Below are 13855 nucleotides of genomic sequence, written 5' to 3'. Positions count from 1 at the left end.
AATAAGTGTCACACTTTTTTTTCCGCCATCATGAATTCTTCAATAAACATTTTTTTAGTAGGAAAGTGGATTTCCCAAGGAAATGAGTAGAAGGACATTTTAAAGTGTTCATGAAGCATTTTTTGAACCGGATTTTGAAATAAATCTGCTTCAAAAAACTCTTCATAAAACTCAGTGTGAACATAGCCTAAGAGTATGTGCACACATCTGAATTCTGATGGTGGAGACGCTGAGATTTTTTACCTTGCTGGCAGTTTTTCTGTAGCTTTTTCCTTATACTTTCAGTATAGCCGCCCTAAGAATGAAGAGATTACTTCTTTTAACCATTTCACAATTTCTGAACCCTGAAGCCATTAAAAGAGGTAACAAAAGACTGAACATGTGCACAGCAATGTTGTTTATACATTGCTGTGTATTCTGTTCATTTCTTGCTTTTTCAGGCACAAAGTGCTTAAAAAAAGATGTGTGCACCTACCTCAAGGTTGCCCACACACACTCATAAAATCTTCCATTTTTTTTGCTTGTTGGAACGTTAATAGGTGAATACAAAGTACAAAACAAGGAATGAGAATTATTTTGTGCTCATATAGTGTATTTTTTTTAGGTCCTTGTCATTTTTTTTAAATCTAGAATACTCTTGGTTTGCTCTTTTTTCAGCCCTTTTCCATAGGCTCTTCTTATATAAAAAAGGGCCTTGAAAATAAACAAAGACAAAATAGCAATAATAGTCTATTAGTTGTCCTCCTGTGTAAAGACGTTGGGCTGCTGTCTCATGCTTACAATGGTTTTCATTGTAATAAGCTTTCTGAAAAATGTTTTGTTTTACTTTTTTTTACTTTTGTTAACAATCTTTTGTCCTTTTTTCTTCTCTTGTTCTACCTGTATAACTATTATTGTAACTGTAGTTATGTCATTCTGGTAATGAACCAGGAAGTTCTGGATGAGCAGTTTTTTTTATTAAATAGGACAGCATGTGAAATTGTGTTTCAGAGTTGTAGGAAATGTTATATGGTAAGATGACAGAATTTTTAAAATGCTTCGCTGCAGTCTATGGGAGCAGCTCCTCACTATAATTACTCGCGTAAACTCGTAACGATATCCCTTTGTGCTCATGTCATGCTATTTAGTAGGTGGTTTTATTTGTATAACTTTCTTGCGGTATAATTCATTATGATAATTTAAGAAAGAAGCAATGACTCTTGTTAAATATAATAACAGAGTTAAAAAAAAAAAAACTTGAATTTATGGACGGTTTGTGCTTTGGTATTACTGCTCATTAATTTAGACCTTACACATTACTTATGAGTTTCAATTTTAGTATTTTAACTAGTTTCATTTTATTTCTCATTAGCTGCTGGATTTAGCTCTAGCGGAGATGCACAATTAATTAATAAAGCTTTGAAAGCCAAAGAAAATGAGCTACTTTCAACAATCATTTCTTTTCAGAAATGAGATACTTTAAGACTATAAAGAATGTACGGCTAAGATATCCTTTGATTTAATGAAATAAAATAACCAGACTTGAAACAAATGTCCTCTACTTGGCAAATTAGCATTCATTTATAAACTGTATGGGAGTTTAAATGGGTATTTTCAGGCTGAGACTTGAGTAGCTCACAGTTCTGCAGTCTCCTTACTTCCTGGTTGCTGGAGGGAGCGGTCACTCCTCCTTGAAGAACAGTTCTGGTCATTAGCTTTTCTGGCTACTGTACCACATTATTGGTCTGTCATTGTTCTGAAGTGTACACTGTTATCAGTATATTTACATAGAGATAACAGTGGCTATAAACAAGCACACAGCTCAGTAAGGTGAGCTCATGATTAGAAAAACTGCTGATGGTGGGACCTTGGGAATTTTGATTACACAGGACTGCTGAGAATAGATTGGCCAGGAACTAACAGGGAGGGGGGAGTAAATGAAGTGAGCACATAACTGCTGTATAGATATTAATGATCTGGAGGGAAGTGGCTGGCATCTTAGGAGTTAACTCTTTAGCCTTGCATATGACTACTGCACACATTCGGCCAGGCTTTGATTGTTGTTCTCCTTGGAAACAAGCTATACACTGTGTAAGATAAAAGCTCTTGCAACAGGAAAATGAAACCAGATAGAAAACGCAAGCTTGTTTAAATTCATGCTGTCTAACTAATTAAAGCAATTTCTTAACATAAAAATACATCAAGTTCAACCTATAGCCCAATATGTTGATCCAGAAAAAGGCAAAAATCCCATAGGGCAGATACTAATAGCTCAGTATTAGAGAAAAAAATTCTTCCAGATTCCAAGTCCAACTATCAGAATAAGAGTCGTGCACCTCTTCATGAATCAGGAGCGTCTGACTCCGCAATGCTTCCTCATCAAGACTGGCAAGAAAATTGCTGGTCTTGATGAATCAGGGCCTAAGTATCTAGGGTTAGTAACACAACATTTTTACTATAAAACAATATAAACATAGTATACAAAATTTTAACAATATTATTACAGTTTCTAGTCAACATTCATGACATATTACAAGAGATGAGGTGAGGAGGTTTTCCATTTTGAAATCGGCAGCAAAATTCACATGATTGTCACTATAGATTCTCTTGTGGATTTGCTGCCAATTATTTTTTTACAGCAAACCCACTACATGAGGATATATCCTTTTTATTTCTTGTTTTACAAGGAGATGTGTATGTGTGTCCATAGGTGGCAGAAGAAAGACTATTGGTCTCCAACACAGCCATACAATACTTTTACACGATCTACTGTATACCGTATTTTCCGGACTATAAGACGCACCGGACCATAACATGCACCTAGATTTTAGATGAGGAAAATAGGAAAAAAAAATGTCCCCCAATTCTGTTAATATCCTCCATCCTGGTATATATGGCCCCTCCTTCCTGGTATACGTGGCCCCCATCCCATCCTGGTATACGTGGCCCCCATCCCATCCTGGTATACGTGGCCCTCATCCCCATCCTGGTATGCATGGTACCCCTTGATCCCACATCCTGGTATTCATGGCACCCCTTGATCCCCCATCCTGGTATGCATGGCACCCCTTGATACCCCATTCTGGTATGCATGGCACCCCTTGATCCCCCATCCTGGTATTCATGGCACCCCTTGATCCCCCATCCTGGTATGCATGGCACCCCTTGATCCCCCTTCCTGGTATTCATGGCACCCCATGGGCCCTAACACAGTGTGAGATGCTGTGCTCCCCATGAGATCCCTGCTCCCCATGGGCGTGGGGAGCAGGGAATATTCATTTTCTTTAGTAGCTTGCACAGCGTAGGCTGCAGCAGGTGGCTGCTGCCTCCTGTGCCCCTCTCATCCCCCGCTGCCGCTCCCCCACACCCACCATAGTATATACACATAATACAGTATTCTGACTATAAGACGCACCCCCCACTTTCCTCCAAAATTTTGGAGGAAAAAAAGTGCGTCTTATAGTCCGAAAAATACGGTATATTATTGTACTCTCTGTATAGAAAAGTTCTGTTTTATAAAGGAGATATTTTTTTATATTGCAATTTGTAACTGGACCTTACAGAATAGATGTCAATCCCATTGTATGAGTCCTTCTTCCTTTCATATCCTTACATTGAATACATTTAGGCTAGGGTGAGATGGCCTTAGACTCTCATCGGAGAGAATCGGGCCGCTTATGCTAATCACACTCTTATCAGAGCTTGACCTGAGTGTGATCATAGTGTGATCCGATTCTCTCAGATGAGGAGAAGACGAAGAACCAGATTTTTCCATTTTCTTCATTGTCTCAATGCGTGGAAATTGGACTCAACTCAGATGTCATCCGAGTACAGTCTGATGATTTCCGCACACTCATTGACTTTCATGGCCGAGCGTGATGAGAATATTAGATCATCCTCAGACAGGCAGTAACTGTCCAAGGAAAAAATTGGACATGTTCATGGCCCCATAGAATAACATTGGTCTGAGTACGATCTGATATTTTGTCGGATCACACACAGACAAATAATACGGCCGTCTGCATGAGCCCTTAGCCAGTACATTTGTATGCTAACTTTGATAGTTTTTTTTATTTTATTTTAAAATGAATAAAGTAAATTTATCACTTTTGTATTGCTGGTAAGTCTGGTTTGGGTATTGATCTTTTATAGACTATTACAATGTTACATTTGTTTAATCTGAAAAAAACTTGATTTTTTGTTTGATATTTTCTCTTCAGAAGTTACAAACTATTTTATATTATTATTTTATTATTTTTAGTATTGATTGTACTTATGTTATATAAGCTCTATAGTTCTGCTTATATTGTTTTATTGTACTTTTTCAACTTTTCTTCCCATCAATAATACAAATCTTTCTTTACGCAGGTTGGTCTTCCAAACGATCCCAGTTGTGTTGAAGAAATCTTACGGGTAAGTTTTAAAGTTTGCCATAAATCATAACTTTGTGAAGGGTTCTTTAAACTACTTTAATTGTGGGACAGACCAGTACAGTGATAATTTACAGTGTTTATAGTGATTTTTAATAGTTCATAAAACATGTCACCATAACAGGAGCAGCACTTGTAATATGTCTCAGAATTCAATAAATCAAGAAAAAAGTGGCTATAACCTGAATAATTGTTTCTGACTCTGTATTCCTACTTGTTACTTCAAGGTTTCTTGTCACGGACTTTGGTGTCAGCCGGGAATGTGCTCGTCTGAGCAATGGGATTTTCTAAATATAATAAAACTTGTGTGTCGGGAACAAGTTTCTGCTGAAAGCACTTTCTTCATGTCTTTCATGCTCATTTCAAGTGGCCAAAGACACACACTTGTAATTGATGTCAAGGAATTCCTGTTTTTGTCTGTATTCTGCTGTCCTTAGACCTCCTATAAGTAAAGACATAAATCATTGTGACATGCAGGATACAATACAGAATTGAAATAGATCTATTTATTAAAGAATTCCTAAGACTAAAGAAGAACAAATGTATTTGCCAGGTTCGAGCCTTGATAAATTGTAGATTGATTTCAGATTTGTTTCATTGACACTTCGAGTGAATCGATTGTAGTAATGGGCAAAATGTAAAGGTCAATTGACACATTTTTACTGATCGCCATGAAAACACAGAGGAAGACCAGAAGATTGCAATAGACAATTGGTTAATTAATCTTTAAAAAAGTTCAGAAATAATTGATCATGTGCTCAATGTGTGAAAGCGGACTTTAAAGAAGCACTCCTCCCATCAAAGTATTTATCCCCTTAATATATTGCAATCATCTATAATATAACCGGGGATGCATCCCTCTGTCTGAAGCCTCGATAGACTGCGCAAGCGCGACCCGCATTCTGCCTCCAGACAGAGGAACGCATGGAGCCGTTACAGGTAAGAGGAGTGTATGGCGCCGGAGCTCGCTGTATGCGTAGACACTGAACGCATACCGCGATCTCCGGCGCCATACTTACATACTTACCTGACCAGGAGGAGCGTTGCCGCGGTGCCTCTCTTCGCCGGAGCCCGGGGCAGGAGTGAGGCGTCGGATCGGCGCATGCACATAGCGCTATCTGGTGCCATTTTACTGAAGACACATTTGCAGTGTCTTCAGCAAAATGGCGCCGGACAGCGCGGTGTTCTGGCGCCGCACTCCTCCCCCCGGCCTCCGGCAGAACAGGATGCAGCAGCGCTGGAGCACAGAGAAGAAAGGTGAGTATAAGTGTTTATTTTTGGGGCGGGGGTGAGGGAGCTCCGGACTGGCGCCTTTCTCACAGTATAAAAACCAAGTGGCGCTTGTTTTTCATACCTTGAGAAAGGAGCCGGTCTGGCACAGAAACGCGTTGGTATTAATAAAAACTGTTTTGGATCCCAAGGCTCTTCATTCCCGCAGTACTGCCCGCCTAAACGTGCCAGATTCTATTTTTGCCATTATACCTCTGGAAGTAGCTTTCCTCCAGCCATGGAGCAGCAGCAGCAGCTTTCCATGCCTTTATAGGTGTTGTGCCTGCACTCAACTCCTGTAGGTGAGTGCTACCATCGCTTATACCTATCCCTTACCAGACGGTATCGCCCTATTTTGTGTGCGCTTCTGTCTCTCTCCAGAGCTTCTCTAGTTTTGCAGTAGAAATATCTAATTTCTCAACAATTACAGGAAAGAAAAGGTGTCCGATTATCGGAATATTTATATCGTTGAATGGAAATTTAAGAGTCAAAATGCTGAAAATAATGAATTTGATAGATTCCAGTTTGTAGCACATGCCGTTACCAGGTAGCAAATAAAGTTTGCACATAAAACATCACTCCAAGGGGTTGTGATTGTGGTCATATTATGGCTCCATGAATGAACCAAATATGGAATCCTGTCCTGTGAGATGAGGAAGGTCTTTTCTGATCTCTCAGGATGAGATCTGAAACCATACTTAGCACTATATACTCTATATGGCTCCAGGTCAGGGGCAGCCGCACAGAACCCAAGAGGTAAGGAGGCCCATATCAACCTCCAAAGCAGGTGGAATTGTGCATTATGAGATGCTGTTGGGCTGTAGAGTGCCTCTATATTGTTTTTGTTCAGGGCCCTTTTTCTGTCTGTGTTCGCCAGTGCTCCAGATGTTACTCAAATCTTATAGTCTCCAGTGCAAAATCTGTACCAGGGCTCCGCTATCCTACGCCATTTATCACTTTCAATCGATTTACACCTTTTTCAGAGAAACCACTACATGAGATTTCCTCCAATCCTGCTAACCAGCCCAATGGGCTTTATGGTCGGCAGCAAGAAAAGTGAACATTAAAAGCAAAGTGCTTGCCCGGGTGTCCCTCCATGTGCATTAAATCACCTGTATAGTCTATGAATATATGAAGTAGGGAGCAATGTGCAGTACAGACCAAAAGTTTGGACACACCTTCTCATTTAAAGATTTCTCTGTATTTTCATGACTATGAAAATTTTACATTCACACTGAAGACATCGAAACTATGAATTAACACATGTGGAATTATATACTTAACAAAAAAGTGTGAAACAACTGAAAATATGTCTTATATTCTAGGTTCTTCAAAGTAGCCACCTTTTGCTTTGATGACTGCTTTACACACTCTTGGCATTCTCTTGATGAGCTTCAAGAGGTAGTCACCGGAAATGGTTTTCACTTCACAGGTGTGCCCTGTCAGGTTTAATAAGTGGGATTTCTTGCCTTATAAATGGGGTTGGGACCATCAGTTGTGTTTTGCAGAAGTCTGGTGGATACACAGCTGATAGTCCTATTGAATAGACTGTTAGAATTTGTATTATGGCAAGAAAAAAGCAGCTAAGTAAAGAAAAACGAGTGGCCATCATTACTTTAAGAAATGAAGGTCAGTTAGTGAGAAAAATTGGGCAAACTTTGAAAGTGCCCTCAAATGCAGTTGCAAAAAACATCAAGTACTTCAAAGAAACTGGCTCACGTGAGGACCGCCCCAGGAAAGGAAGACCAAGAGTCACCTCTGCTTCTGAGGATAAGTTTATCTGAGTCACCAGCCTCAGAAATCGCAGGTTAACAGCAGCTCAGATTAGAGACCAGGTCAATGCCACACAGAGTTCTAGCAGCAGACACATCTCTTCAACAACTGTTAAGAGGAGACTTTGTGCAGCAGGCCATCATGGTAAAATAGCTGCTTGGAACCCACTGCTAAGGACAGGCAACGAGCAGAAGAGACTTGTTTGGACTAAAGAACACAAGGAATGGACAATAGACCAGTGGAAATCTGTGCTTTGGTCTGATGAGTCCAAATTTGAGATCTTTGGTTCCAACCACCGTGTCTTTGTGTGACGCAGAAAAGGTGAAAGGATGGAATCTACATGCCTGGTTCCCACTGTGAAGCATGGAGGAGGAGGTGTGATGGTGTGCGGGTGCTTTGCTGGTAACACTGTTGGGGATTTATTTAAAAATGAAGGCATACCGAAACAACATGGCTACCACAGCATCTTTCAGCGGCATGCTATTCCATCCGGTTTGCATTTAGTTGGACCATCATTTATTTTTCAACAGGACAATGACCCCAAGCACACCTCCATGCTGTGTAAGGGCTATTTGACCAAGATGGAGAGTGATGGGGTGCTACACCAGATGACCTGACCTCCACAGTCACTAGACCTGAACCCAATCGAGATGGTTTGGGGTGAGCTGGACCGCAGAGTGAAGACAAAAGGGCCAACAAGTGCTAAGCATCTCTGGGAACTCCTTCAAGATTATTGGAAGACCATTTCCGGTGACTACCTCTTGAAGCTCATCAAGAGAATGCCAAGAGTGTGCAAAGCAGTCATCAAAGCAAAAGGTGGCTACTTTGAAAAACCTAGAATATAAGACATATTTTCAGTTGTTTCACACTTTTTTGTTAAGTATATAATTCCACATGTGTTAATTCATAGTTTTGATGCCTTCAGTGTGAATGTACAATTTTCATAGTCATGAAAATACAGAAAAATCTTTAAATGAGAAGGTGTGTCCAAACTTTTGGTCTGTACTGTATCTTCTTGAACTTTCCCTTATAAAATATAACATTTTTTTTTCTTTTCACTTTTTTTTTTATTTCTATTCCTCCAACCAATGAGCATGCTCAGGGCAGCCATGCATTTGTAGTATCTCTGAAAGGGTTATTATATCACCGGGGAAGGTGGGGGGGAGCAGTTCTTTAAATTAAAGTTTCAATTAACTGTGTGATCAGAGTCATCTTTTCTCGTGTCCTGCCAACTAGCTGCAATAACCCTGCACTCTATAAATATATATCACCGGCCAAAAATGCCCTTGACAGTCAAAATTGCATGTGCAATTTCCATTTTTTGTGTGCTGTTTAAAGTGCTAATGGATTTAATCAGCCCCATCTCTATTTGATGTGACTGTTTCATGTAACACAATTAGCAGGTAGAGACCTTTATTTGCTCTTCCATCATTTTCCCGGTAAAATAGAAACTGACATTAAGAAAGATGCTAAAATTTTTTTCTAGTAAGTGTAATGTAAAAGGTAAGCTGTCCGCAGAGGTTACACATTCGCGGAGTAGCTAAAAAGGCTTTAAAATATTTTCGTATGGATGCTAAAGGGAGGAAGGTGAGGATGGCATGGTGGGATAGGAAAGCTAGAAAGTGGCCGTCATGATGTGAATTTACAATGATAATCCAGACGTCACTGGGAAAGTGAGTAACAAGCTAAAAAGCCTAGTGAATCATGCGGACCTGTCAAATGGAAGAACACGGAAAGCGATGATGTCAAACAATCGTAACTTAGCAACCTGGCATTAGGCTGTCGAGAGACTTCGTGAGTGAAGGCACTTTTAAATAGCCTGGTAAATAAATGAACTTTAGATATTTTAGGAATACGACGGAACAAAGAAACGACCAAGAGAAATATTGGGTTTGTTCTCAAAACGGTGTTATTTACCGTTGGAAAATATGGCCTTTTTCTAGCTGGCATCGCTTGCCCACTTGTGCACTCTTCTGTCAGCAATCCATTGATTGCCTGGCATGAAGTATTGGCCATGGTGAAAGATACCTATAGTTTATCTGAAATCTGTTAGCATTTAGATTTCTTGTCTGCAAACACATATTCGAACCACAATAGCATTTTATTGTTGGAACAGTCTTTGTTACTAAGCCGTTCGTCAATAATCTTAATAACACAGAAGCCGTAGCTGAGAAAAATGGCTGCCACTCACATGTCAGAGTCTGGAGAACGCCAGCTATTAAGTGTTAGAAGACAATTTAACAGACAAGGTGATGGTCGCTTTTATTTAGACCGCAAACATTTCAGATGTCCTTTCATATATTTTACACAGTGTCGGTGGTTTAACCAGTAGAGTACATGTCTATTGTTGAAGCCCTAATCACATAGTGGGAAAATTGCCACGCGTTTTATGATCTGCTTCTTCATATATGGCAGAGAAAAGAAAGAAGAAAATTGGAAAAACTTAAAAGAAAGACATTCTATGTTTTAAAAGAAAGAGTATGAAAAATAAGATGTATACTTTTTTTTTCATTTGCTAGAAAATGTGAATTTAGCTTTTTGTAAATTAACTCCAGTAATAGCAAATAGGTCTCTACTAACCTTTTAGTTGATCCACCCGCTGCTGTTAACATGTTAAATGCCGCTGTCAATCTCTGACATTTAACATGCCCGCGCCGGAAGTGCGTCATAAGACCCGCCCCGGAAGTGCGTCATAAGACCCGCCCATTGGCACCCCTGTTACATGATCATGGGACGCTGATCGGTTGGCATAACAACCTGGGGTCTGCTCGAGACCCCTGTGGTTGTCATTGCCGATCTGCTATGAGCGCCGCCCAGTGGCCGGCGTTCAAAGCAGATCAGCATTTCTGCTACGCATAGCAAGGCTGGAGCCCTGCTATGTGTAGTAATCAGATGATTGCAGCTTCAACTCTCCTATGGAAACTATTGAATCATGTAAAAAAAATGTTTTTAAAAATATTAAGCAAATTTTAAAAATATAAAAGTTCAAATCACCCTTCTTTTGCCCCATTCAAAATAAAAGAATTTAAAAAAATACTCATTTGATATCGCTGCATTCAGAAACACCTGATCTATCAAAATATAAAAAGAATTAATCCAAACAGTAAACGGTCTAACAAGAAAAAAAATCAAAATGCCAGAATTATGTTTTTTTTGTCACCGCAACATTGCAATAAAATGCAAGAGATCAAAACATCTTATCCTTCCAAAATGGTATCAATAAAAACATCAGCTCCGTTCACAAAAAATAAGTCCTCACCCGGCCGCAGATCACGAAAATGGAGACGCTATGGCTTTTGAAAAATCGCACTTTTTACATTTTTTTTTTTTTTTTTACAAATATTGGATTTTTTCCACTTAAAAAGAACCTATACATGTTTGGTATCTACGAACTCGTAATGACCTGGAGACTCATAATGGAAGGTCAGTTTTAGCATTTAATGAACATGGTAAAAAAAAATAAAAATAAACAATTGTGGAATTATAGTTTTTTTGCAATTTCACAACACTTAGAATTTTTTTCCTGTTTTGCAGTACATTATATGATAAAATCAATGGTGTCATTCAAAAGTACAACTCGTCCCACAAAAAAACATGCCCTCACATGGCCATATTGACTGAAAAATAAAAAAGTTATGGCTCTGGGAAGAAGGGGAGCAAAAAACGAAAACGCAAAAATAGAAAATCCCAAGGTGGTGAAGGGGTTGAAGCTGGAAACACACATTCAGTTTTTGTGCAAAAGGCAGGAAGGTTAAATCCCCATTTTTTTTATTCCTTTTCAATTCTCTAATAGTTTTGGTGAAAAAAACTACATCAAAACTGTTCTTGATCCCGCATAAAATTTAAGCATGTGTTATTCCAGCCTTAGGGATCTTTCAAGACTATTTTTTTTTTCCACTTAACATATCCAAGCCCTACAATGTAGACAGAGCATGCCAGTCTTGATGAATCAGCCCCAATATCTGTCATTTTTACTTTTCAGACCACTTGACATTTTTGCTGCATTTGGCACCAAATCATTTTTATTTTGAGCTTGTCAAAAGAGGTGATCACTGGGTGTGCGACCAATCGGACTCCCATCGATCCTAAGAATGAAGATCTGAAATGCTCCATTGTAATTCAGTGGGACTGTCACAGATGAGGAGACCAGTCCCACCATAAAGTTCTTCAAAGGTATGTCATTTAGCCATCCAAAACCTGTTGGGCAACGGCTGTAATTGTCTTTCTCCGGCAGTTCCATAGACAATGAATGGAGTGGTCCTGTGCATGTGCAGCCACTCATCTATTCCAAGGGGGCATTTAAAGCACCACTCCAGCATTTTTTTTATTGCACCACTGGAGTCGTGCTTTAAAAGTATTCCCCCTGCCCTCTATCTCATACCCACCTGCCTCCACCTCCATAGTTTTCCAGCATCGTACCCATCGGTCTCTGGCGAAAAGTGACCTGTCCGCATCTCCAGTTTTTTATAGAGCGAGCTAGAGGTCACTTTTCAATACATCTCTATGAAAGCCTTGTTCTGGCTCATAGACTCTCATTGAGCTCTTGTGACGTAACTTCTAACATCCGGCCAGTCAGACTTTACGGGCGACAAGATGGCCTCGGTAAAAGGTGAAGCTGCCGGAGGGTGAGTATATGGCCAGGGGCTTACATTTAAAACGTTACTCTAGCACTGAAAAAAAAACAAAATGCTGGAGTAGTGCTCTAAGAGCTTTCTCAGGATTAGTGGGGGTCCGAGCAGTTGGACCCTTATTGATCACAAAGGTTTTTCCTGTCCTTTGGATGGGGGTTAGTTTTTAAAGTTGGTAATAACCCTTTAAAGGCTTACTTGCAAGACAAATCTGAAGTTGGAACCCTTTCTCACCATTTTGACCATTACTCATTCTATCAGCTGTTTGTTTCATACTTTTCACTTTACTCATCTACTAGGTCAGAGCATGCAATATTCATCTTTTGTGCTTCTAGTTTCTATAATCATTATTCATTTTTTGGATGTTCTCGTCAACCACATTTCTGTCTGCCGTTTTCATAGTTCTGTTATTCATTTTCCTTGAATGTAGCAATAACATTTCTGGATTAGACATTGTTTTGTAATGAGGTAAATAGATTAATTATCTTTGCATCTGCCTTTCATAAAACTAGAGCTGAACTTTTACACAATAGTCACTGGCTTCATAACAGCAAACAAATAGACGCTTGGAAGTATTTAGAGAAAAGAAGTGTTTTAGTAGCTTCAATGGATTTATAATTTATGTTTATGTCTGTTATCTGAATTTATGTTCATTTGTAAAGCAGGTAAAATCATGTTGATTCATTTTAGATTCAGATTATTTTTTTTCATCCTTATTTACATTAAGAAAAAATAAAACTCATCCTTTAGGCTACGTGCACATGAAGCGTTTTTGATGAGTTTTCGCTGCAGTTTTCTCGCCACGGAAACGCTGCAAAAGCGCTTGTTAATAGGTCTGCCAGCTGTAGCAATGGTAATCCTGATGTGCTGTGCACATGATGTGGAAATTTCCGCTCAGGATTACCATGGCGGAAAAAAACGCAGCATGGCCATTGTTCGGGCGTTTCCGCCACAAACTCGCGCCCATTGACTTGCATTGAAACGCAACAAACCCGCAGGTATAATATCTATACCTGTAGATTTGCTGCTTTTCAATTAAAGCCAATGGGCGTGAATTTGCGCCGGAAACGCAAGGCGGGTGGTACCCAGGTCGGGAGAGGAGGACTACTGCTCCTCTCATCTGACCGTTGCTCCCGCCGATAACAGCGAGAGCGGCGCTGCTGAAGGGAGCAGTAGTTCTCCTTAGCCGAGCCGGCATGTCCGCTGTTAAACAAAAAAAACAAAAAATTATACTCACCTATCCAGCACCTCCCTGTGTCCTCCTGGTCCCCAGTGGCCAGCAGTACACTGCCGTGACGTCAGCGATCAGCTGATCGGTCATGTGACTTCACCATGGGAACATTCTGAAGAATTATCCCATGGTGGTAAGTTCATCGGGGCTGATCAGCTGATCTTCAGCTGATCAGCCCCAGTGACCTCACTCCAGCAGCATGTACACTGACAGAAGTGATTTTACACCCCTGTCAGTATACATTGCTGGCTTTTACAGCAGTGACATCAGTGATTTCTGATGTCAGTGCTGTAGAAGTGACTCAGATCACCGTGGGACACTCGTTGGCGGTGATCGTGGACTACATCGTTGACGGCGGACAGGTGAGGGATATGGTTGTTTGTTATTTTATGTTTTTTTCAGGAGATCAAGGGATTCGGGGACTGAGAGGGTAATAAAAAATTTGTAGAACCGAGTGTTTTTTATTTCATTAAAATACTTTATTCTGGCCGTGTCTTTTATTGAAAAAGCGGCGACCATTTTGCTACGCGGTTAGTAATGGGGGC

At 40.0% G+C, this 13855-nt stretch overlaps 1 protein-coding gene across 3 annotated transcripts in view; it reads left to right on the top strand.

Moving 5' to 3' along the window:
• Window positions 1-13855, top strand: part of AFF2 (ALF transcription elongation factor 2) — a 692736-nt gene that overhangs the window by 398790 nt on the left and 280091 nt on the right. For all 3 annotated transcript variants that reach the window (XM_073641227.1, XM_073641226.1, XM_073641228.1), the window contains exon 4: window positions 4348-4392. In XM_073641227.1, coding sequence (XP_073497328.1) covers window positions 4348-4392 — 45 coding nt within the window. The remainder of the gene's footprint in view (window positions 1-4347; window positions 4393-13855) is intronic.

Source organism: Phyllobates terribilis, unplaced genomic scaffold (assembly GCF_046119375.1).
Source record: "Phyllobates terribilis strain yellow unplaced genomic scaffold, ASM4611937v1 Scaffold_7__3_contigs__length_470593459, whole genome shotgun sequence".
Classification (NCBI taxonomy): domain Eukaryota; kingdom Metazoa; phylum Chordata; class Amphibia; order Anura; family Dendrobatidae; genus Phyllobates; species Phyllobates terribilis.
This window is presented reverse-complemented; position numbering and strand designations above follow the sequence as displayed.